This window comes from Bos grunniens, chromosome X (assembly GCF_055505025.1).
Source record: "Bos grunniens cultivar Pamir isolate PY7600 chromosome X, Bosgru_T2T1.0, whole genome shotgun sequence".
In the NCBI taxonomy this organism is placed as follows: domain Eukaryota; kingdom Metazoa; phylum Chordata; class Mammalia; order Artiodactyla; family Bovidae; genus Bos; species Bos grunniens.
Genome location: NC_141194.1, coordinates 85,582,846 through 85,608,777, shown reverse-complemented (window position 1 = coordinate 85,608,777; position 25,932 = coordinate 85,582,846). Strand labels below are relative to the sequence as shown.

Genomic DNA, 25,932 nt, shown 5'->3' with positions numbered 1-25,932 from the left:
CCAGGAGACCAGCATTCTTGTCTGGGGTATGTATGGCTGTGGGCAAGGACTGTCTGATTCTCATTCTATTTAGGCTGCCACAGATCAGCTGTTTCACTCTCAGCCTTAAATGTTTCTCTTCTGACTCAGACAGTTGCTCTGCTGTGGGGATCAGACCCCTGCTTCAGTTCCCCCATCCGCAAAGGGCAGGTCCAGTCCTACTAACACTGCTGTTTTTCCCCCTAGTTCCTTCTTCCTACGGAGTTTTGCGTGATTCTATATATTCTTTTCCACTGGTCAGGTACTTCTCTCCACTCTCAGCTGGTGGTCTGCATGCACTTCTGTGTCTGAAGGTGTATTCCTGATGTATCTGTGGAGAGAGATGTACTCCACATCCACCTACTCCTCTGCCATCTTGTTCTCTAGAGTTTCTTTTAAAGTACAGTGATGTTGCATTGCCATAAGGGAAATAGAGGGAATTGAAAGGCTTCAGGGCTGGCATACAGTAAACAATAAATGTTTACTGGATAGCTGGTATGCTTAGAAGAGGTGTTATTAGTCAGCTTCGACTGCCATAACAAAACTATAGACTGACTTCAACAACAGAAATTTCTCACCAATCTAGAGGCCTGAAGTCTGAGCTCACAATGTTAACCTAGCAAGGTCAGGTTCTGGGGAGGGCTCTCTTCTTAGCTTGTGGATGGCCACCTTGCTGAGTCCTCACAAGTTCAAGACAGAGCCCCCTTGCTCTCTGGTGTTTCTTCTTATAAGGACACTAATTCTATCTGGAGGACTCCACCCTTATGACCTCATCTAAAACTAGCTACTTCCCAAAGGCCCTACCTCCAGATTCCATCACATTGGGGTTTAGGGCTTCAACATGTAAATTTGGTGGGGCGGGCACACAAACATGCAATGCACAGCAGAAGGTTAGAATATTACACACACTAGGTGTGGCATTGGCAAATCTGAATTTTTAGGATTCATAACAGCAAAGGTAGGGAATGGCAGGCATGGTTAGACTTCCACGAAAATAGCTACCATTTCATGGCGCTAGTGGTAAAGAATCTGCCCACCAATGCAGGAGACATAAAGGGCGCAGGTTTGATCCCTGGGTTGGGAAGATCCTCTGGAGGAGGAAATGGCAACCCATTCCAGTGTTCTTGCCTGGGAAACCCCATGGACAGAGGAGCCTGGTGGACTACAGTCCATGGGGTCGCAAAGAGTCGGACATGACTGAGCAGAAGCACAAGAGTTATATGCCCAGAACAGTGATAGATTTATTACCTCCCTCATCTCAGTTAATCCTCACAGCTGCCCTGAGATGAAACTCCTCTCATTTTTACAAGGAGTAAGCTGAGATGCCAAGAGGTTAAGCAGTCTACCCAAAGGCACTGAGCTAGTGAGTGGAAAAAGTTGCAAGTTAGAACCCAGGTTTCTGTTTACAAAGCCCACTGTCTCTCCACTCCACCACTGCACCTTCCTCACTATGCCCTGAGTCCTTGCAACTCAAAATGTGGTCCACAGGCCAGCAGAATTGGCCTCCCTTGGGAACTCGTTAGAAATTCATAACCTTGGGCCTCATCCCAGACTTAGCAAATGAAACTCTGCATTTTAACAAGATCTCTTGGGATTGGTGTGTACACGACAGTTGGAAAGGCCTGGGAAGCAAGGTTGAGAGAAATCAAAACAACGAGTATCCAGTCTGTAGAAAGGGGAAAAGGCAACTCAATACTGATCAATTCTTGTTCTGCTTCTGTTCTTTCCTTCAAGGACACCTGTCTTTGAACAGGTATGGTTGGAACAGTACCTGATAAGGACGGAAGTCTTCCTAGTCAGTCATTCAACTAATATAAATGAGGCCTACACTATAGGGCTTGACAAAAGTTAAGATATTTGGCACTTTATGTAAGTTGAGAGTGAAAGTGTTCGTTGCTCAGTCCTGTCCAATTCTCTGTTACCCCGTGGAGTATAACCCTCCAGGCTCCTCTGTCCATGGGATTTCCCAGGCAAGAACACTGGAGTGGGTTGCCTTGCCCTCCTCCAGGGGATCTTCCCAAACCAGGGATCAAACCCAAGTCTCCTGCATTGGCAGGTGGATTCTTTACTATCTGAGCCACCAGGGAAGTCCCCATATGTAAGTTAGACTTCAATAAAAAAAAAAAGTTAATGTTAGAACCTGAAATCCATTGCAGGTGAATTTGAAATTCTTCACCACTAGCATAAAGTGGTGCTAGTGGTAAAGAATCCACCTGCTAATGCGGGAGACACAAGAGACCTGGGTTCGATCCCAGTGTTGGGAAGATCTGGAGTAGGAAATGCCACCTGGCTCCAGTATTTCTGCCTCGGAAATCCCATGGACAGAGAAGCCTGGTGAACTACAGTCCATGGGTTCACAAAGAATTGGACACGACTGAGCACAGGGCATAAATAGGTGAGGTACCTCAAATCAGGTTGAAGAGCTATTTTGATTTTGGTTTTTGAATCATTACCTATGGTGATGGGTAATACAGTTAGCTGGCTAGTGGTTTGTTGAACTAATTTACATTAAGGCACAGATGACTGACTGAAGTGTCAGATTTGCTGGTGTCCCAAAGCTCAGCAGGAAAGCTATATTGGGTACCAGTTTCAATATTCAAAAAAGTCCTGAAAGATAACATTAGGGGAACAGAGAGGAGTAAAGGTCAAGTTCAAAAACTTGAATTAAAAAAGTAACCAGATCCTAGAACTTTATAGGTTTGGTGGACCTTAGAATTTCATGTCGTCCACCTATGTCATTTTACCAATAATAAAGACCAGAAAGGGTGAATGACCTGCCTAAGGTCACACAGCCAGTGAGTAGCAGCTCTAAGATCACCACTCAGGTCTGCGGCTCCCAGACTAGTGCTCTTTCCACCTCCCCTGTTGCATAAATACTAAATGGGATGTTCTGTGTGTGGTGGGGGGCTCCCCACACCAAACAGTTTTGTAGTACCAGCTGGGTGGCCTACAGTTTAATTCCTTGTGACACTCTTGGCAGATAGCATCAGATTCCAATGGTTAAGAACTGAGTCCTATAAGACTGCCCCCACTTCACGTACCTGTTACAAGTACAGGTTGTTACCTATGCTTCTGAGTGACATGCTATAAATTAGAGGTTCCATGAACTCCCTCCTCAGGTTCCATTAACTTGCAGGTGCTGCTCACTGAACTCAGAGAATCATTTGCTTTTGTTTACCAGTTATTTGGGGCTTCCCTGGTAGCTAAGTGGTAAAGAATCTGCCTGCATTGCAGGAGACATGGGTTTGGTCCCTGAGTCGGGAAGATCCCTGGAGGAGGGCATAGCAACCCACTCCAGTATTGTTGCCTGGAGAGTCCCATGGACAGAGAAGCTTGCTGGGCTACAGTCCATGGGGTTGCAAATAGTTGGACACAACTTAGCAATGAAATACCACCAATCTGTTTTTTTAGGAAGTATATTTTAAAGCAGATGAACAGCCAGAGGTATAGAGGATGGAGTCCAGAAGGGTCCCAAGCACAGACACTTCTACTTCCATGGAACTAGGGTGTACCACCCCTCCTGGCCTACAGATGTGTTCACCAACTGGGAAGCTTATCAACTCTTCCTATTCAAGAGTTTTTATAGAGCTTAATCCTTAGCCACCCTTTCCCAGACAGCAGTGGGTGCAGCTACAAATTTCCATCCTCCTTATCACTTCCTGGGGACCAGCCCTATCCTGTGGTTAGCTAGGGGGCTCTCCCCTAAGTTCTCTCAGCGTAAACTTGGGTGTGCTCAAAAGGAGCTCCTCATGAATGACAAAAGACACTCCTATCACTTCAATTCAGTCGCTCAGTCGTGTCTGACTCTTTGCGACCCCATGTACCGCAGCACGCCAGGCCTCCCTGTCCATCACCAACTCCTGGAGTCCATCCAAACCCACGTCTACTGATTCGGTGATGCCATCCAACCATCTCATCCTCTGTCGTCCCCTTCTCCTCCTGCCCTCAATCTTTCCCAGCATCAGGGTCTTTTCCAATGAGTCAACTCTTCTCATGAGGTGGCCAAAGTATTGGAGTTTCAGCTTCAACATCAGTCCTTCCAATGAACACCCAGGACTGATCTCCTTTAGGATGGACTGGTTGGATCTCCTTGCAGTCCAAGGGACTCTCAAGAGTCTTCTCCAACACCACAGTTCAAAAGCATCAATTCTTCAGCACTCAGCCTTCTTTATAGTCCAACTCTCACATCCATACATGACCACTGGAAAAACCATAGCCTTGACTAGGAAATGCCTAAAAGAGTTTTAGGAGTTTTGTGCCTGGAATGGGGACAATTAACAAATCTATTTCTTACTATACCACAGATGCCCTTGGGCAGCGCCTGTTCTTAGGAAGGACTTCAGGGTTTAGTTGAGCTACTTCATCCAGTTTCCTCATCTGTAAAACAGGAATAATAATGTTATTACCTACCACATAGTTATTTAAGGATTTAGTCAAATACTCCTTTGTCAGGTGGTCACTGAAAAGACGGAGAGGGAAATGGCAACCCACTCCAGTATTCTTGCCTGGAGTATCCCATGGACAGAGGAACCTGGTGGGCTGCTGTCCATGGGGTCGCACAGAGTCAGACAAGATGGAAGCGACTTAGCACACATGCATGCATTGGAGAGAGAAATGGCAACCCACTCCAGTATTCTTGCCTGGAGAATCCCAGGGACAGAGGAGGCTAGTGGGCTGCCATCTATGGGGTCGCACAGAATCAGACATGACTGAAGCAACTTAGCAGCAGCAGCAGAGCAGTGAAAAGATGAATTAGTTTTCTGTTGCATAAAAAGAATGGAGAAATAAGAGTCCTTATGATGCCCTCCTCTTACCTCAGCATCTGGCCCTCCTAGCCTCCCCTTAAGTCCCACACACTGAGGAACTTAAGTAAAATGACTGGAAACTTGAAGAAAAAAAGGGTTTAGTAACTCCAAGGGGAGGGTGGTTACTGCATGGGTACTAGATGAGGAAAGTTTGATGGTAGGAGCTGAAAAGTTACGGATAGGGAAGATCTTGCTCAAGTCAGGAGGTTCTAAAATAGTGTACAGTATATGTGTGCTGCTGCTGCAGCACTTCAGTCGTGTCCGATTCTGTGCGACCCCGTAGACGGCAGCCCACCAGGCTCCACCACCCCTGGGATTCTCCAGGCAAGAACGCTGGAGTGGGTTGCCATTTCCTTCTCCAATGTATGAAAGTGAAAAGTGAAAGTGAAGTTGGTCAGTTGTGTCTGACTCTTAGCGACCCCATGGACTGCAGCCCACCAGGCTCCTCTGTCCATGGGATTCTCCAGGCAAGAGTACTGGAGTGGGGTGCCAGTGCCTTCTCCACAGTATGTGTATAATTTTATATTAAAGAAAATGGAAATACATATAAAAGTAAAAAAAAAAAATCCATTACCCACCCAATTTCAACAAGGATCAACTCATGGCTAGTGTTGTTTTCATCAGTATACCCTACTCTATCTCAAACTGCTTCCCCACCTGCCACAAACACACACACTGTCTCTCTCTTACTCATTTCTCTTACCTGGATGATTTGAAAGGAAATTTCATGGAATTTTAACTGTAGATATTTATTATACATCTTTAATATATAAGGACTCATATATATAATCATAATGCCATTATCGTATCTGTTATCATTATCACTAATTCCTTAATATCATCAAATATCCAGTCAGCAAAGCATAGGCTTCTTATCCAGCTAAATCACAGTTCCAGTCGTGCTTCCACAACATCAGTAGGCCTTCTCTGAGCCTGTTGCATACTGTAAATGAGGGCATTCCTAATCATTTCTGAATCTTCAATAAAGTAATGCATGTAAAGTGCTTACTCCAATGCCTGATGCACAGTAGTAAGTGCTCAATAAAGATTAGCTGTGATTATTATTTATTAATAATGTAAAATATCTGAGTTGCTATAAAGGTACCTTTAAGAATGGTTTTGACTTAGAATCAAAAAGCAGATATGGGGCCCAGCCAACAGATTTTTTTGGGGGGTGGGGAGGAAACGCCAGAACCAAAAGGTGACTGAAAAAGCTACAAAAGAACACTGGTACAAATTAAAGCTATAAATGATAGGGTCCTTATAATTTCCACCACCGTATATAGTTTATTACCCTTGAGATTCCAGTTCATGGCGATAGAAGCATGTGTGCATTGAATAGCCACCTTCCTCCCCTGGAAGAGAGAGCGAAGTGACCTGACATGTAGGGTCCCACCTCTGGAACAGATTCAGGGCAGGGCAGGCACTGCCAGTAAGAGGGGGCAAGGCCCTCAGAGTCCTCGCTCAAGAAATGAAGCTCCATGTAACTTGAGTGGTCATGGACTTCAAGCTCCACCTGGCAGGGACTGGTGCCCAAGCAATCCCTCGTCTGTCCCTAAGGCCTGGGGCCAGGAGGCGACCTTAGCCTGCCGAGTTGCCATTAGAATAATTTCCTTTCTTCAGGAGCCACCTGGCTCTCTGTTGCCAGCTCCAGGCATCAGCTGACAGCTTTTTAATAAAAATGGAGCCCAGAGGAGGGATGGTAAGGTAGCTGATTTTAACCCAAAGTGAGAGAACACCAGATGTTTCATTCTGTCTGAAGGTTGGAGGGAGGAAAAGCAATTAGCAGCTGCTACTGATTTAGCAACAGACACCTGCTAAATGAAAATCTGTAAAACTGGTCAGGCTTGGCACCAGAAGTGTGTACGCTGCTTCTCAGGCATTTCTGGGAGTTGTAAATTATGTCGGCCCAAAATAAGTGGGGGTGGGGGTGGGGAGGATGTAGACGGGGGTGCTAAAGAAGTGGAACGTGTCCATATAGACCAGGAAGTATGGTCTAAGATGACAGCCACTTAGAAATGACTATTTGGAGGGTGAATGGAGAGGAAGAGAAGATCACGAATCTTCTAGAAGCTGCCTGGTTCCTCCCTGCTTCTGATCTGACTCACAGGTGCCCTCTGGGGGCTGTCCCATGGAGGCAGAGGTCAGGCTGACAAGAGGGTCAGAATGCTGCATCTCTCCCCCTGCTGATCCAGGGCATGCTTCCCCCCCCTCCTCCAAGGGCAGCGAGTATCAAAGCAGAGGGAACCCTCCACTCTTGTATTCGCATCAGCCGCTGACCTGTGACAGGTGCACACTGTTGGCTCCAGATGCTATCAGGACGTCTTTAGCCAGGAAAGAGGTTTATCTGTGGCTTTCAGATTTCCAGAATTTGTTTCCAAGTAGACATTAACTGCTGCTCTCCACTTACATTTTATAGAGGCACACTGAAACACAGGGCTTCCCAGGTGGTGCTAATGGTAAAGAACCCACCTGCCAGTGTGGGAGATGTAAGAGTCACAAGTTCAATCCCTGGGTCGGGAAGATCCCCTGGAGAAGGGACTGGCAACCCACTCCAGTATTCTTACCTGGAGAATCCCATGTACCAAGAAGCCTGGCGGGCTGCAGTTCATAGGGTCACAAAGAGTCAGACACGACTGAAGCGACTCAGCACACACTGAAACACAACCAATGGAAACAAGAATTGATGAACAGGGCTTTAGGGATGTGTGTGTGTGCATGCATGCGTGCACATGCACATGTGTGCTGGAGGAGTGTGAGGACACACGACATGGTTCTATATGGAGTGGGTGTTCAAGATAATGACTGATGAGAAAGAAGTCCAATTTGTAGATGATCTGCTGCTGCTGCTGCAGCTAAGTCGCTTCAGTCGTGTCCGACTCTGTGCGACCCCATAGACGGCAGCCCACCAGGCTCCCCCGTCCCTGGGATCTAGACAATGTCAAAAGAATTGGACCACTTGCACTTGGGCCTTATACCACATTCACTGTACATAACTGCTATTTCCTACTCTTCAAACTAGTCCAGAGGTCAGCTGCCATATGGGCCAAAGGGATGCCCCCTGTTCTGTTTTCCAGTCTTGAGCAAAGTGATGGCGACTTGCCCTGTGAAGCAGGGGCCAGGGGTTTGCTGTTGGCACATGCAGGGCTAGAGCTGTCCATGAGAAAATATCATCTGGAACTTTCTTCTGGCAGGGTGTTATTATGTGGCTAAAGACTGAACTGTTAGTTCCAAAGGTGGGACCAGAAAAAATTCTTTTTCTTTAACTGAGTAAGCTCTGAGGCAAGAAGTGTCATTCCAGATATATTTCAGTTTTACTTTCCCTGCCCTGCTGTGCCAGCACAGCAGCCAGAATTGGGGGAGCACCCCCCTCCCAACGCACCTCCTCTGGTCGGGGACTGGACAGCATTCCCATCAATCAGCTCCAATACATGGGATAATCACAGCACAAATATGTATCCTGTGACACCTGACTGCCCTAGAGAGAGATGCAGAAGCCCTGTCTATGACAGCAAGTGCAAAGTGCACTCATGATTCTTATTGAAGCAGCCAGGCATTCTTACACTGAGCCCTACGTATACAAGTTATCCACCCGTTGTACTGTTAATAATTCGAACTAGCTTGTGTGTCAAAACTCAGATGACCTCTCAGCACAGAATTACTTAATTTCCTTTAAAAGCCAGGACCTCTAGGCCTTAACTAATTGGAGGAACACCTTTGATCCCTGGTGACCAAAAGGAGATGTCTTATCCCAAGGTGGTATTTACTTGGCGGGTCCAAGTCTTTAGTAAGGAGTGTGTTTCTCCAGAGACCCTTTTCATGAAGCGGGTTGGGTGGAATGTGAGCTCCCACTTACCCGAACTCCAGTGCATACTGCTGGATGTCACTTGGTCTGCCACCATTTGATACAGCTTATAAATCCAGGTTGGAGCATTTTGTCTCCCCCCCCCCCCCTTTCATCTAGCCTTTTGAGGGCATTTATCGGATATTTTCTTATTCTGTTTTTCCCTTTACTGATTTAGAAGTTGTACACACTATTTCAGTTATTGGGTTTTTCTTTTTAATGTTTATCCTACCAATGTTAACAAAGATATCCAGAGCTAGAATCAGTCAGATCTTTTCTCTCAAATAAAAACAAGGATCTTATAACATTTTCTTTGGTCCTAGTTTTATTGAGTTTATTCACTCATTTAAAGTGTGGAATTTAAAGTTTTTTAAGTATATTCACAGAATTGTGCAGCCATCACAATTAACTTTTAGTGCATTTTTATCAACCCCTAAAGGAAACTGTACTATTTAGCTATCATCTTTCTGTCTGCTTACATCCACCACCCCTTCAACCCCCAGTCCTAAGTAACAGCTGATCTAATATCTATCTCTATAGTTGGTCTCCTGGACATTTCATATTAATGGAATCAGAAAATATTTGTCCTTCTGTTTTTGGCTTCTTTCACTTAGCATAACGTTTTGAGATTCATCCATGTTGTAACATCTATTAATATGCCATTTCTTTATATTGGCTAATAAAATTCAATTGTATGGATATATAGTACTTTTTTTAATCCATTTACCTGTTGATAGACATTTGGATTGTTTCCACTTTATAGCTGTTTTCAATAATGCTGCTATGAAAATTCATATATAACTTTGTGTAGACATTTTTTTTGATAGTTTTTTTTTTGTTTTTTTTACTCTTGAGTATATTCTTTGGAGTATGTATGCTGTGAAATAGGGTTACAACTTTATTCTTTGCCTGTGGATCTTTTAATATTTAAACTCTACTCATTACCCTCAACTTATGTGCTTATATTGTCATGTATTTTAATTCTGTATTATTTTAGGTTTTCTTTAAAATAAGACATTATGTTATGTAAAAAAGTTCATTCAGATTTACCTACATAATTACCACTTTGCTCGCTATTTTTTATTGCATCTCACACCTTCCATTTGACACAACTTTGCCTTTGCTGGAATTTTATCTTTTAGAATTATCTCTAGAGATGATCTATCGAAGACAAACTCTTCTGGTGTTTTTTTTTTTTCCTAAAAATGTTTGTTTTCCTTATTAATTCTTGAAAGATATTTTCACGGGCTATAAAAGTCTTGGTTCATAATTATTTTTCTCCCAGCACAATGAAGATGTAGTTTTACTATATTCTGTCTTCCAGCATTGCCTTGAAAAGTTATTGGTCAGTCCTAACTTTCACTCCTTGGAAAGTAAACCTCTTCTTTCTGATTGGTTTTAAGGTTTTCTGTCTGGTGTTCTGCAGTTTTAGTAGGATTTGTTTCAATGTTGATTTGTTTTGGCTTATTCTGTTTGAGGGTCTTTGAACTTTTTGGATCTGTGAATACATATTCATCAGGTTTCTGAAAATTGTTAGTTATTTTGCCTTCAATTATTGCATCTATCTCCTCTTTTCTTCTAGGACTACATATGGAATTATATTAGCTCCTTTCTGTCTTCCACATCTCTTAATCTTTTTTGTTCCTATTTTGTACTTCTTTGTCTTGGTTGCGTTTTGGATAATTTGTTCAGCTCTGTATTTCACTTATCTCTTTAGCTGTCTAATCAGTCTAATCTAAACATATAAATTAAAGCTATCAAGAGTTTTTAATTTCAATTATTTTTCCTTTTTCCAAATATACTAAACATAGTCTGTAACTATTCTGAGGTCTTTAAAGCTCTGTTTTTACTGGTTCTTAGCTTCTTTAGGTTTTGTTTTAAATATTACTGTTGTTTATTATTGTTCTTTATTGTACCTTACTTTTTTTTTTTTTTTTTTTTTTAGTTTTTGTGGGGAATTTTTTTTTTTTTTTTTTTGAGTCCCGGATTTCTCTAGAGAAGATATGTCTTTGTTCTTATCAGGTGCTTGAGGGCTACCAGTATGGAATCATGCTAAATAAAACTCTCAACCTAGCATTTTTGGATTACCCAAGTTGTATAAATTGAGGTTGTAAACCCATGTGAGGGCTGGCTTGTGGTTCCAAGATTTTAGTGGAAATAACTACTCTCTTCCCCTATTACTCCAGCTCATCATTAAGATTTGAGACTGAATTTTCCTTATCATTAGGGGTGGAGTAATTTGTATTTCCAGTATACTTTTACACTGAAGTGTGGCCTTTTGGGCTCATGGATCCTTTTAAGTTCTAACTAGCATTTGTTATTACCAGAAGTGGAAGTTTGAGTCTTGTTTTCCAACTCTCTTATGTCTGTCCTTCCTGTTGGGGCAGTCAAGAGGATGTTCATCAGGAGGATGATTCATTGGTTTGGCCATCTGTTCTCAGTGTTCCCCAGAAATATCTCTATATAAGTTGATAAATACCTACTATATGTCTGTCTACTGTTGTCCTAAGTTCTATGAGGTATCTGATAGCTATTTAACCCATCATGTAGCTAACAAAATATTAATATTAGTGGCCATGAGGCCTTGGAGCACTGATTTAAACCATCTTTTGAGCCTTTCTAAGCCCTAGAAATCAGCATTTGGAATGAGGAAGGCATAAGTGCATGAAGGCAGAAACCATTTGTATCGTGATATAAGAGTTGATACACAGTAGGTACTTAATATGGAGAAGGCAATGACACCCCACTCCAGTACTCTTGCCTGGAAAATCCCATGGATGGAGGAGCCTGGTAGGCTGTAGTCCATGGGGTTGCTAAGAGTCGGATACCACTGAGCGACTTCCCTTTCACTTTTCACTTTCATGCATTGGAGAAGGAAATGGCAACCCACTCCAGTGTTCTTGCCTGGAGAATCCCAGGGACGGGGGATCCTGGTGGGCTGCCGTCTCTGGGGTCGCACAGAGTCGGATATGACTGAAGCGACTTAGCAGCAGCAGCAGCAGGTACTTAATATGTACTTGTTGATTGATTGGTTGAACGAAGGAATACATTGATGTCTAGGGGATCATGGAGATAGATTCCAGTGTTGATTAGTTCCCATGGCAATGTAATTAGAACATTCCAGGTCTGGGCTCAGATGGTGGGGTTGGAAGAGAAAGGATACCGTTTCAGTAGCAAGTGATCAAACCAGCATGGATTTGAGTCATTTGTAAATGAAGGACTTCCTCTGTACTGTATAGGGCCTCAGCACACATCAGAGTAAATGTAGGTCAGTAGGTAAAAACATGGACTCTGGAGTCAGATTGCCTGGCTTAAATCCAGGCTCTTTAAGTAACCTTGGGCGAATTACTTAATCTCTCTGTATCTTAATTCCTTCATGCAAAAAAGGGGGATTATTGCTCTTATCTTTAGAGTTGTTGGGTTAATTAATACAAGTACTTAGGACAGTTCCTAGCAGAGAAGTTCTGTGTACCAGCCATAATTAATGATGATTATTGTTATCTTTATTGTTGTTTTGAACACTAGTCACATCATTATCCTTATCAGTACATTTTCCTGGGAACTGCCTGTCATTTCTGGTAGAAAATATTGTAAATGCACACCTGTCATTTAGACTTTTGCAAGTTAAGCACTCCTGTATCCAGATTACCTTTGAGATCCTCACTGAAATACGAAATGTTGGGCCCCATCCCAGTCGGTCAAAAAGATTCTTTCTCTAAAAATGTGTGATGAAAATAAAGATTCTGCACATCCTCTGTGTGTCAGATTAGCCAGGAGCTACTAGTTTATTACTCTCCAGTGCTCGTAGAAAACCTGGAAGCAGTCTCTGAGTCTGGGAAGAGATTGAGAACGGGAGAATTAAACAGGAGAGAAGTAGAAAGAGAATTGAGCAGAGTCTACTCATGTCAGGAGGTGGTCTAGTACCATCTCTTGGTCTCTTCTCAAGGCCCATGCCTCAAGGGGACATGTGACATTTGCCTTTCCTTGCTTAAGAGATTCCTGAACTTGACTCCAGCTTGTAGCAGAGGTGATGGGCCTTATTAGGGGAACATGTTGGAAGCAACAGGGTCCGGAAGCCTGCCTTACAAATGGCTGCCTGGCCCACTGATTGCCTTCAAATAAGGGCCCCCGGGGGGTAGAATGTTAACCAGACACTATGGTTGTTTGGTTGAGGGCAGTGAGTACTGGGTACTGAGTGTCCAGCTGTTTTACTGGGCTAAGAGCCAAATCTCAGATGTGTTTATCCCTTCCTTTGCTCTAGTGCTAGTCTGGGATTGGCCTTATTTCAAGCCATCTGATGCTCAAGTCCTTTGAAGGCACTAAATTGAGCCGGATGGCATCACAGAGCCCTGGGGCAGATGAGGGACTGGAAGTTTAGTACCTTTACTCTTTTCCCTCCCACTCTACATGGCTTACATTTTCTGTGTGGAATCTGTAACCCGAGGCGGAGGAGAATGAGGCCTTGTTCCTGTCAGTGGTGCTAAAGGCCCTCTTGGGGCCGCTTGTCACATACCCCGAGCAGGAAGGCCAGCCCTGGCACCATCATTCTGCAGTTGTGGCTTGGCCTCTGTATACAAGCTGACTGTCTTTTGACTTGGAGCTGCCCTGGTTCCTTTGTAGACCTTTTGAACAATCTCTGTCATTAGCCTTTCTGCAGAGTTCTGTGGAGAGAGCCGTGCAAATATTTACTTTCCATCCTTGAGTAGAAAGTCAAATGACATGTTCAGGGCTGGACTTCTAAGTCCTGAAGTACCTTCTTGTGTACTCAATGCTTACACTCCTTCTTCCACATGAAATTTGAGCTCTGGCTCAGTCTAAAGAAGTAGTAAATCTGGATTCGGGACTTCGGAGACCCCTGGGGTCTTGGATGGATAGTGCCTGTATCTTGGTAGCTAGGTGTTGGGTCAGGTCTTCAGGCTTCATCAGTTCAGTTCAGTTCAGTCGCTCAGTCGTGTCTGACTCTTTGCGACCCCATGAATCACAGCACGCCAGGCCTCCCTGTCCATCACCAACTCCCGGAGTTCACCCAAACTCATGTGCATCGAGTCAGTGATGCCATCCAGCCATCTCATCCTCTGTCGTCCCCTTCTCCTCTTGCCCCCAATCCTTCCCAGCATCAGAGCCTTTTCCAATGAGTCAACTCTTCGCATGAGGTGGCCAAAGTACTGGAGCTTCAGCTTTAGCATCGTTCCTTCCAATGAACACCCAGGACCAATCTCCTTTAGGATGGACTGGTTGGATCTCCTTGCAGTCCAAGGGACTCTCAAGAGTCTTCTCCAACACCACAGTTCAAAAGCATCAATTCTTCGGTGCTCAGCTTTCTTCACAGTCCAACTCTCACATCCATACATGACCACTGGAAAAACCATAGCCTTGACTAGACGGACCTTTGTTGGCAAAGTAATGTCTTTGCTGTTCAATATGCTGTCTAGGTTGCATAGTAGACCCCATTTTTTTTTTCTATCAGAGGAACAGCCTGGTATAGACAACAGACAACTGTGGTTCAGATCATGCATTCTGGAGCCAAGTTGCCTGGGTTCACATTCTGGTTCAGCCTTGAGACCTTGGACAAGTCATTTAATGAAACCCCTATCCTTTTTCTTTTAGACAGAGATTTGTAAATAAATCATATTTATAATTCTTGATTTGTAACAAATTTCAACATTGATCCATACATGGCATGCTTTAATTTTATTCATAAGTACGTTTATTTATTCATGGAGAATACTATAAACAACTGTAAAACCAACCCAAGAACTTTGTTGTTGGTGTTCAGTCACTCAGTCATGTCTGGCTCTTTGCAACCCCATGGACTGCAGCATACCATGCTTCCCTGTCCTTCATCATCTCCCAGAGTATTCTCAAACTCATGTCCATTGAGTTGGTGATGCCATCTAACCATCTCATCCTCTGTCATCCCCTTCTCCTCCTGCCTTCAATCTTTCCCAGCATCAGGATCTTTTCTAATGAGTTGGCTCTTCGCATCAGGTGACTAGGAACTTCAGCTTCATCATCAGTCCTTCCAATGAATATTCAGGGTTGATTTCCTTTAGGATTGATTGGTTTGATCTCCTTGCAGTCCAAGGGACTCTCAAGAGTCTCTTCCAGCACCACAGTTCAAAAGTGTCAACTCTTCAATGATAAGCCTTCTTTATGGTCCACATCAGACCTTGAATGTAAGATGAAGTTCCACGTGCCTGGTAGGGCCATGGGTAGCTTGTCTGTACTGGGGGTAGGAGTTGGGTCACAAGGGAAGATAAAGTGAGAACAAGGAACTTGTGAGGGGGTCTAGAACATATTCAGATACTCTAAGAGAGGGAGTTCTTCTCCTCCTCTCCGTAATAGCTTAATGCAACCTCTTGATTAAGGATTCCTGCAATAGAGATAAGACTATAACATGAAAGTTCTCCCTGCGTACTCCCCAGAGGTAATTGCTGCTAAGAGGTACATTACTCTTTTGACCTTTTCCTTTTTGACTTTTAAACTTTTAGCTACATGATTAATAAATGAATACGTAAAAATCCAACTATACAAATATCTAGAAACCAAGTCTAAGTCTCCCCTTCCCTATTGCAGCCCGTCCTCCCAGTCCTGTTCCCCTGCTCAGTTTGGTAAATATCATCCCAGTCCTTTTTGTATTCATTGACAGACATCTGAAAGTACGAAGACTGGAATTTCCCTGGCAGTCAGTGCAGGGATTAAGACTTCACCTATCCAATGCACAGGGTGCAGGTTTGATTCCTACTCAGGGAGTCAAGATCCCACTTGCCTCACAGCCAAAAAAAACAAAACATAAAAAACAGAAACAGTATTGTAACAGATCTAATAAAGAGTTTTAAAATGGTCCACATCAAAAAAAATCATAAAAGTACAAAAACTAATCAGCCCCTTTTCTTCTACAAAAAGGATCATGCTTTGTTCAATAGATTTGCTCAGTTTTGACTATAAATGGTTATACCTCCTTTTTTGTAAGTGGTTGCAGAGTTAGTCTTCCAGAGTACTTTTTTTTTTTTTTTTTTGATGACTCTTCTACCAGTGGCGGAGAAGGCAATGGCACCCCACTCCAGTACTTTTGCCTAGAAAATCCCATGGATGGAGGAGCCTGGTAGGCTGCAGTCCGTGGGGTCGCTAGAGTTGGACACGACTGAGCGACGTCACTTTCATGCATTGGAGAAGGAAATGGCAACCCACTCCAGTGTTCTTGCCTGGAGAATCCCAGGGACGGGAAGCCTGGTGGGATGCCGTCTATGGGGTCGCACAGAGTCGGACTCGACTAAAGCGACGCAGCAGCAGCAGCAGCTACCAGTGGACATTCAGTTAGCTTTTCTGTTATTAGATACTTCTTGCTATCACAAATAATGTTGCAGTGAACATCTTTATGTATACAACTTTATTTATATATGCAAGTATTTGTTACTTTGCCATATGAGTTCATATAGATTTACCTTCTTTAAATTTACTTACTTTAAAAAAAATTTCCCAACTTTTTATTATAAAATTTTTCAAACATCCTGAAGAGTTGAAACACAAAAGTATAATGAACAACGACTATATACCCTCAAGCTAGATTTGACAGTTGCCGGTTTTCCTTATTCACTGTCTCTGTTTTTCTGTTTATGTTTGCTGAATCATTTCCCCCCAGATTGTGGCCATTTTGACACTTCAGTTCTAAATTCTTCAGCCTGCAGCTCTCAAGGAAAAAGACATTCTCTTGTATATCCACAATACCATAATCACACTCAACAAAACTATCAGTATTCTGTAATATTGCTTTATCTAATAAGCTCTTTCTATTCAAATTTCCCCAACTCATTCCAAGGATGTCTTTTTTTACTTTTCTTTTTAAAATCAGGATCAAGTCGACTTTCATGTTTGGTTTTGATTGTGTATCTCATCAGGTTTTGTTAATTTTACTTTTTGAAAGTCTAGGGACAGTCCCCCCACACACACCCTCTCCTTCATAACATTGACATTTTGATGAGTCTGGGTCATTTTGCAGAATGTTCCAGATTTGGATTTCTCTGAGCGTTTGTCAGGGCACCTTGTTGTTTTTCATAGCATGGTATTCTGTTCTGTGAATGCACTGTGGTTGATTTTAGGTTGTGGGCATTCCTTTTGGGGCTCCTCTAACGAGTGGTATTTAGTCCCAAGGAATTTGCAGCGCCAGTAGCCACAGTCCAAGTCTGTGGTCAGTTAATGAAGATAAAGTGTTTCAAAGCCCAGCTTGGTTGGTTGGAACATTACCAAAGGCTGCAGCCTTTTCCCTTGAAGGCAGACTATTGTTTTAGTCTGTTCAGGCTCCTCTAAGAAAATGCCATGAACTGTGTGGTTTCTATACCTCAGAAATTTCTCACAGTTCTGGAGGCTGGAAATCTGAGATCCAGGTACCAGCAGAGTCAAGTGGGGACCCTCTTCTGGGTCACAGGGTGGGAAGGGTAAGGGCGCTCTCGGCCTCTGATTTCATCATGACCTAATCTCCTCCTAAAGGCTCCACCTCCTAATACCATCCCATCGAACATGAATTTGAGGGAGACACAGGCATTCAGACCATATAGTGATCCGATTTGATCCCCTGATTTCTTTGGAGAGGCTGCAGTCTGGACCTGAGTTGAGACCAGGGTCCTCTGTTTGTAATCAACCATCTTCAGTCTGCACTTCATCAGCTGCCATGGATCCTTTGGTAACACAAGTTCCCAGCCAGGTAGTGGGGCCCCCTGGCTCATGAGCCACTTCTACTCCCAGCATGTCCTTCCCTCTTACAGCTGTTCTCACTTCAACTTGTCCTTCCCTCTTCATCTCCATGTGCTCTGGGTCCCAGCCCTCCTGCCCACTTCCAGTACCTGTCACCATCCAGTGCCTCCTGCCCTTCTTGCTTCCTCATCTTGCACCTCCCACTGGCTCCTTCCCTTCATCTGTAACTATGTTCAGGTCTCTCCCAATTCTATTGATATTCCCCTGGAGTTACGACTTCCATTTCTTGCCACCCATTCACCCTTGAAAGAATACCATGAACCAGGGGTCTGTAGAGTGGGCTGCATAAGGTGTTGTATTGGGGTGTGTAAAGAGAATATCAGCCTTTTTATTGCCTTTTAGAATTTCATCCTTTTTTGTGTTTGCGTTTTACATATATGTATATCATTCGCCTTTCAATTCTTCTCATCTTCTCCAGCCTCCTTGAGATCCAGACCCACATTCCCACTGATTGATTAGCATTTCCACCAGGTTTTCCTACTGGGTTCACAAATTCAGCCTGGTCTCACTTTATTTTCTTATGCCTCTCTTCCTCCAACCTGCTTCCTTGATTGTAGTCCCCACCTTAGAGAGAAGCCCCGACATCCCACCAGCCACCTAGGCTATCAGCCTGGGAGTCTCTTTCACTTCTCCTCTTACTCCTGTGTACCCCCATCCATATCAGTTACTTAGTTCTGGTGATTCAACTTCCTTACCTTCTCTCAAACCTTCCCGTCCTATGTTCTCTTGCTGTCTCTGCCTCCAAGTTTGATTCTTTAAAAATACTCATTTATTTGTCTGCATTGGGTCCTATTTACACCATGTGGGATCTTCGCTGCAGCACACGAACTCTCTAGTTGCAGCATGTGGGCTTCAGCAGTTGTGGTGCATGGGCTTAGTCGCTCCCAGGTAGGTGGGATCTTAGTTCCCCCATCAGGGATAGAACCTATGTCCCCTGCATTGCATAGCAGATTCTTAACCACTGGACCACCAGGCAAGTCCCTCAAGCTTCATTTTGATATTGCTATTGCCAGCTGCTAACTGGTCTGCCTGCCTCTACCAGTATCCCTTGCACATCGTACAGGACCATCCCTTAACTTTTAAAGAAAAAAATCAGACCAAATCCAATGCTTGATCTACAGTTCCCTCCATGCTATTCTGCTGTGCTGACCTTATCTCTTTGTCTATGAGCTTTCTCAACTAGACTGTGAACTCTTGTAGGACAGGGACTATGTCTTCATCATGGCTGCATACTCAGAACTGGGCACATTACCTGCCACCTGGGAGTGTCTAAGTAAATGGTTGTTTTTTTTTTTGTTTTTTTGTTTTTTTCAATTGGTTCACTGAGTGTAAGAATGGGACTGTCATGGGTGAGAAGAGGAGAGCAATGTTGAAATTTCTTTGAGAAATAAAGAAGTCTCCAGGAGAAAGTCACTTAAAGGTGGGCCCAAAAATGGATTGAGATGGCAAGCTAAAGTTATCCTAGCAGTCATCTGATGAAATAGTGATTTGTGGCTTAGGGCTGTGGGCTGGCCCAGGTTGGTCACCATCTCTTGCTGGAGGCTCTTGCCAGGGTGGAATAATGGGATGAAATGAGCTCCAACTTTTGACCCAGAGAGACCTGGCATTAGTCTTGTGAGCCAGAGTTGAGACCCTGGTTTCAGTACTCACTGGCTGCATTGATGTTGAAGAGGAGGGTGATAACAACAGCTAGCATTTATTGAGTGTGTGTGTGTGTGTGTGTGTGTGTGTGTGTGTGTATATGATATATATATCATATTCTAGCACTGGACTGGGAGCTCTCCATGCATTATTTCACCAAATTTTATCCCAACTTGATGAGGTAGGTACTATTGTCATTCCTGTTTTACAAGATTGTGATTGGCCCAAAGGTGCATAGCAACTAAATGATGGAGCTAGAATTTCAGTCTTTTTTAAAAACATATTTTTATTTTGGCTGTGCCAGATCTTAGTTGTGGCATGTAGGATCTTTAGTTGTGGCATGTGGGATCTAGTTCCCTGGGCAGGGATTGAACCCAGGCCCTCTGCATTGGGAACATGGAGTCTTAGCCTCTGGACTACCAGGGAAGTCCTAGAATTTCAGTCTTAACAGCATGACTCTAGGCTGGAAATACTCATTTGGGAGTCATCAGTATATAGATAAGTGTTTAGAGCCAGGAACCTGGATAATGTTATCCAGTGGAGAGTAGGGAGAAAAAAAGAGCCAAGGATGTGGTTCTGGGCTCCTTCAGTATGTAGAGGAATTAGGAACATAGAGGTCATTGGTAACCTCAATCAAAGCAATTTCGGGGAGTGGTGGGTGTGAAAATGTGATTGGAGTGGATGGAAGGATAATTCAGAGGAGGGGAAATGATGGCAGTGAGGAGACACAAGCCATTTGAGGAGTTTTGCTATTGAGGGAAGCAAAGATATGGGGGTGACAGCTGGAGGAGGCAATGGGATCAAGTTTTTGTCTTTAGTTGAAAGATTTTGTAGCTTGTTTCTTTTCTGATGGGAATGATCTAGTGAAAATGGGACAATTGCTGGTGTGTCCTTGAGTAGGCGAGAGGGGAAAGAATCTAGTGTGGGAACCCGGGACTAGCCTTAGCCAGGAGCATGGCTGGTTCCTGCAGAGCAGTGGCAGAGGAGGCAGTGATGGGATGGTATAGGGAGGAGGGTGATGTGAAGCTGGGAGCTTGTTGATGTTCTCTTCCAGCTGCTCCCTTTTCCCCAGTGAAATAGAGAGCCATGCCACTAGCTGAGAGGGAGGATGGGGAAAGGTTTGATGAATGCAGAAGTTGTGAAAATAAGGGTAGGAATCATCCAGGAGAGATGAGAGTGCATGGACTTGGGAATGTAGTTGGATTATAAGGTTGCTTTAAGGGTCCACTCAAAATTTACAGTTATGAATTTTAAGAGTTAACAGCATAGTTTTACATTTTTCTCCAACCATGCTTACTTGCATAGCAGAGGAACGTGAGGGCAGAGAGTTCAGTTTAACCAGGAATATGGTTTTTCAAGGCAAGTAGGGAAAAGGGTTTAGAACATACGGAAGGGAGTGATGGGCAAGTAAAGAGGTGAGGACATGAGCTTGTGAGGGCCAATAGAACAGTGGTAGGGTCCACAGACGTAGGTCCCAGTGAAGCTGGAGGATGTGAGGGGCGTGGAGTGAGTTGGGTAGACTGGTGGTGGCTGCAGAGGGGAGTGCATGACGGAGTTTACGGAAGGGCTGCAGGTGTTGGTAGTGGCGGGTGTGACCGTGGGAGTAAAGGGCTGAGGTGAGACGGAGGTGAAAACTCAAGGGGAATGGAGGTCAAAGCATTACAGACTGGTATTTGATAAATATTGAAAACACAGAAGTTTTGACAAAGGCAGATTGGAAAGCAGCAAGAAGGAAGGGTCCATAGGATGAGTACGACAAGAACAGTAGAGGGTGGGAGAGTCTGATAACATGAGGTTCAGACCCAGGGAGAGGTTAGAAAGAAGGTAGAGAGAATGTTCTGGGAGCAGACAGGAGTCTTCTTGGCCCAGGGTTACAAGGCGACATGGGAGGGAAAGCAAACTTGAGGGGGCTGTAGAGATAGCCATGTCCTCAGAGAAGGGGCCAGGATTTCGTCACAGTAAGAAGGTGAAGGAACTGACTGCTCAGAAAAGAGTTTGAAGATCGAGGGGCTTTGCAAATGATCGTTAGTGGGTTCCAGAGGATAGAGGGGAGGGATTTCAAGCACTGGGGAGCAGTGGAAGGTGGTCTTGGATTTGGGAATTTGTGGAAAGCCATGTGGGGATTAGAGTTCATGCATTGGCTGGTGACCTGGGAGTATTGGGCTTCTTATGGTGGCAAAAGGAACCTGGGACATAGGGCACACTGGGACGGGCTGTAGGGCACACGGGGTTGGGTCATCTCCACAGCAGAGTGTGGGTGTGTGGCTGTCAGGGTGGAAGGTCTGGAGGAAGGAGGCCCTAGATCTCTCCATGGATGGAGCCCATGCCCTTCATGTTTCAGGCAATTCGACTCCAGAAGCCTGGAGAACTTTACCTGTCTGCTCTTTTAATTCTTAAAAAAAGAAAAAAAAAAAAAAAAAAGGTGTTGACTTGGACATGAGAAGGACCTTACAACCTATGTAGCTGAAAAAGTTTTTATTGCCTTTGGCTTTCAACTGCAATAATAGGACATTTTGTCTAAAGCCCTGGGAATCCCCCAGCTGAAAAGGACATATAGAGCTGATATGTACATTAGAGTGGAGCTCCAGATGTCCATTCTAGAGGGCAGAGATGAATTAGCCGAATAGAACTTCTGGGGGAAGTATGACATTTTAGAGATAATGTTTATCAAATGCGGAAAACAGAAAGGGGAGACTCCATGACAAAGTTCCTGGGCTCAGGTTTGGTGCTCTGTAAAGCAAGCTGCCTTTTTTCTGCTCAATTGCTGTATGTCCTTTATCCCCATTGCTGCCCTGCCTCTTCTTCTTTGGATGTTATTTAACCTTTCTGTGCCTTAGTTTCCTTATCTGTCTGATGGGGATGACCATAGTCCCTGCTTCACAGCAACCTTACAATAATTAAGTGAGATAACACATTTTAAGCATTTAACACAGGGCATGGCACGCAAGGACTTTCTAAATATTCTTTGTTATTAAAGGACCACTGGTAGCTAGCTTCCTGCTTGCCTTCAGCTCTCTTCTTCTTGCCACTTAATGGTTTTCTTATGTTGCTCTCCTTCTCTTTCATCCCCTTCCGTTCCTCTCCCTGGCCTTGGCTGTCAGTGGTGGCCACGCCTAGTTGAACACTCTCTGTGGCCTTCTGAGGTAGAGAACTCTTGGAATAGAAGGAGAAGCAGGCAGGAAAGACACTGTTGATGGGGGCAGTCTCCTGGGCAGCCCAGCTGAGATCTGTGACTGACATGTCTCCAGAGCTCCAGTGGGAGCTGGGAGGTCTGTTTTGGAGGCCAAGCTTGGCCACTGTGTGATGTGGAGCCTGTTGCCACATGGGGCAGAGCAGGCCATGAGGGTGGGGATCCTATGAACAGGGAGGGACTGGGCCTTGTCCCCAGGTGAAGGACAATTGCTGATCCTGCTGTTCCTAATGTGCTTCTGTTACCTCTCCACTTGTTACCAGGGTCTCCTTTCCACTGCGCATCTCCACTGCGCACCCCCGTTGCCCCTGCGCATCTCCCTTGCGCTGCGTATGTCCCAGGCTTTAGCGTTTTTGTGGGAGGGAAGGAGCAGGGTGTGGGGTAGCAGAGTCTACAAGCTAAGACTGGAAACTTAGAGCCAGCCTGCCTGGCTTTGAATCTGGGCTGCGTCACCAAGTAGTCGTGTGCTTTGGGTAAGTTCTCTTAACTTCTCTGTGCCTCAGCTTCTCATCTCTAAAATGGAGTTAATGGGAGCAGCACAGGTGAATTAATAGGTGAACTGATAGTGAACAAATTGCTTAATGGTTCCTGGCACACAATAGGGACTCTACAAATGTTTGTTCTAGTAAAATTGTTCAAAAATTTATTTTTACAACACTCTCATTTCAATTTTACCAGTGCCAGAAGTGGGGTAGAGAGGTTAACTGACTTGCCCAAGGCCATGGAGCTATTAAGCGGCAGAATCAAATTGAGAACAGGGCTTTGACGGACTCCAGAGTCTGTGCTTGCGGCCGCAGCGCTGACCTGCCTCCCTGGACGTGCAGGTGGGGAGTCTGCTTTCCAGAAGGGGTGTGAGGGAGGGGAAGTCAGGGGGCCCCGTGAGTCCAGGTGGGTAAATGACACTTGAGTCTGGGAGTTAAGCAGGGGTGCTGCCTGGAGACCTGGCTGGGACCAGGAGCTGCCGGCCCTCTGCCCGGTTTTCTGCTCCCTGCAGTGGGCAAGCATCCTGCGGCCCCAGACCCCATTTCAGGAAGAGCTCTAGTCACTTAGACACCTGAAGGTTCAGCTTAACAGCCAGAGAGTCGAGCCTTCCCAAAACTTTTGCCTGCTCTCTGTGGGACTGCAATCAAGTCAGTTAGTTTATTAATAGTAGGTTGATCCCAGACAACATTGCTCTGAGGGTCCCCCGCGGACCTCTTAGGCGTCCAGAGTTAGCTCCTGCTGGTGGTGCTCACTCACTGTGAAACCCCACGACCCTATTCTGCAGACCCACTGGGAACCTTGTTTCTTTTTCTGGGATTTTACATTTCCTTGAGTACAAAATAATCATCTGGGTCAGTGGGAAATTTTCCTTCTGCGTGGGTTTTATTTTCAGGAGCCAGAGCCAGGGTCCATAGTCCTCCCAGCTCCCAGTCTGGGAGCTCTGCCATCTTTTGGTTTCACTCCTTGGTACAAGGCCTTGGCTTCCTGGGCATGGGGAGCCCAGAACTGGGTCCTCTCATGAGCTCACAGGCTTGGTTCTGTGCTCGCTCGTAGGGAGGCAGCTGATCATTGCATTGGGTGTCCTTGTTTCCTTGGGCTTCCCCTTGGTGGGGGGTGTGTGTATCTGTGTGTGTCTGTGTGTGTAGGGCTGTGTAAGCCCTGGAGGCCAGGCCTCTCGCCAGCGGCTGCAGTTCTTTTCCCGGAATTGAGTTAGCTGCCCAGCTGTTTCCACTCTCCATCCGCTGCCAAGCGCTGAAGCACGGTCCCCGTGCCAGGTTGAAAGCACACTCCACTTCGGTAATTTAGAGCTTCCATTTTGAGCGAAATGGGAAGCAAGAGTGAATGAATGAGCGTGTTGGTTGGATGAAGGGTGGGGATAACTCTTTTTTGGCAAGACATGCCAGAATTGGCCCAGCTGCTTAGTCTTTGCCCAAAATTAGGGCTAACCCTGGACTGACCCCAAGTATCCAGTGGAGAAACTCTTTATTCTTGGATCGAGACTTAACCAGACTTGGCAATCAGTACCTTTAAATCTGGAAACAGGGAATAATAAATCCTACCTTGTATGTTCTTCTTGTCCAATGAGACATAAACTTTTAAGTAGTTCACCAGCTATTCAGTAGGAGCAGGAAGTGATGTAAGGCTGTGTTTCTTCAAGTATATTCTGCAGAACACTAAGTGCTTTTTTTTTTTTTTAAACAAATGCACTGGCTAAACAAGTTTAGGAAATGCCAAACAATGTTAAGCAGTCTTCTTACTTGCAGGTCCTTAATCTACCACTAACCTACATGATGAATTTCCAAGGGAGGAGGAAATAGATTGTATTTAACCTTTCTTAAATTTTTAACCACCCTGTCTGAGTGGAGCATTTTCCAAGTACTGTCTCCACAAAATGAACTTTGGAAGACCAGCCTAGGTCATAGGTATAGTCATTTCATTGTTTCTTCTCTAATTGTGAAGGGAGTTGAACTGGTTGAAGTGTGTGGGATTGCTAAGCTGTGGGTCCTTGAGAGGAGGGCAGGCATTCAACCCGAGAATCTCTTAGAATGAGTGCTTCCTGCTCTGAAACACCTCTCCCTCCTGTCCTTACAGCTCCCCTTTGAATTGGAGATTTACTACATTCAGCATGTTATGCTCTACGTGGTGCCCATCTACCTGCTTTGGAAAGGAGGTAAGGCCAGCAAACCCCATCCCTGTGCCAGCTCCACACCTACCTTCTCTTCTTCTGTTTGGTGGGGTGGGGAGGGGGGTCACAACCTGTTGGGTGTCTTATCAGAAACCTGAGGTGCTCCCTGACTGAGTCTCTGCAGCATGTTTCATGCCAGAGACCAGACAGTGGGAAAATGGGCACAGATGAGGCCTGCAAAGAGCCTGGTGGTTTCTCATCCTTTGTGTGCGTGAGCTCAGGACCACTGACAGCCTGTCCCAGGGCCGAGGCCTCAGGCTGTTTGTCCATGGTGGCCTTGGGCTTGCATGGACAGAGTTTGCCCACACTCTGTCACTCACTTCTGCTCTTGCCTTCTCCCTGCCTCAGCATGCAGCAGAGGGTAGAGGGACCTTGTGCTTTTGCTCATTATATCCATCCTCTTTGAAGCAGAAAAGATACTGAAAGGGGCAAGATGTCCAGGAACTTGGGATTATGGGATTAAGGGAAAAGGCTGGTGAAGGAGCAGCCAGCGACCTTCATGTAAAATAGACCATGGAAACCTTCATTTGATCAAAGGGAGAGACCACCGACCTGGTCAAGAGGCTGATCTGTTTGTGACCTCACAACCACCCTTAAATGATCCCCTCCTTCTGTTGGGTTAGACTAAAGGAAAGGGGAGTTCACTCATTCTACACTAGTTGTGAGACCCCACCTCCTCCTTAATGTTCTGACCTTCCCGAAAGGCCCCATACCTGGAAGTCAACCTCTTCTAGTCTGAGCCACCAGCCTCCCTATCTTGGTTCCTGGGACTTTGCTGGGAGACTAACCTCACCCAGGGCAGCAGGGGTTTCATTTCTGAAAAATTCCATAAAGCCACATGGACTCTAAAGCCTTCTGGGAGATGGTTGGGAAGTTGTGCTTCCTCTAACTCAGGAATTCTAGCAAATTTTTAAGAACTCCCAGCACGAGGGAGCCTTAAGTACCCATCAACTGGGGGTCATGTAGGAGGATGGAAACTGTTGCTCTCCATGGAGTCAAGACTCCCTGCTTTCTG

General features: G+C 44.9%; 1 protein-coding gene across 50 annotated transcripts in view; it reads left to right on the top strand.

Annotated features, from left to right (window-relative positions):
- Positions 1-25,932, top strand: part of TMEM164 (transmembrane protein 164) — a 179,763-nt gene that overhangs the window by 120,731 nt on the left and 33,100 nt on the right. For 48 of the 50 annotated variants that reach the window (XR_015158443.1, XR_015158445.1, XR_015158446.1 and 45 more), the window contains one exon: positions 24,824-24,902. The exons of the other annotated variants lie outside the window; for them this stretch is intronic. Coding sequence is in view for 39 of the 48 variants with exons in the window: in XM_086386608.1 (XP_086242734.1) it covers positions 24,824-24,902 (79 nt within the window). In the remaining 9 variants the exon portion in view is untranslated. The remainder of the gene's footprint in view (positions 1-24,823; positions 24,903-25,932) is intronic. 50 annotated transcript variants of the gene reach the window in all.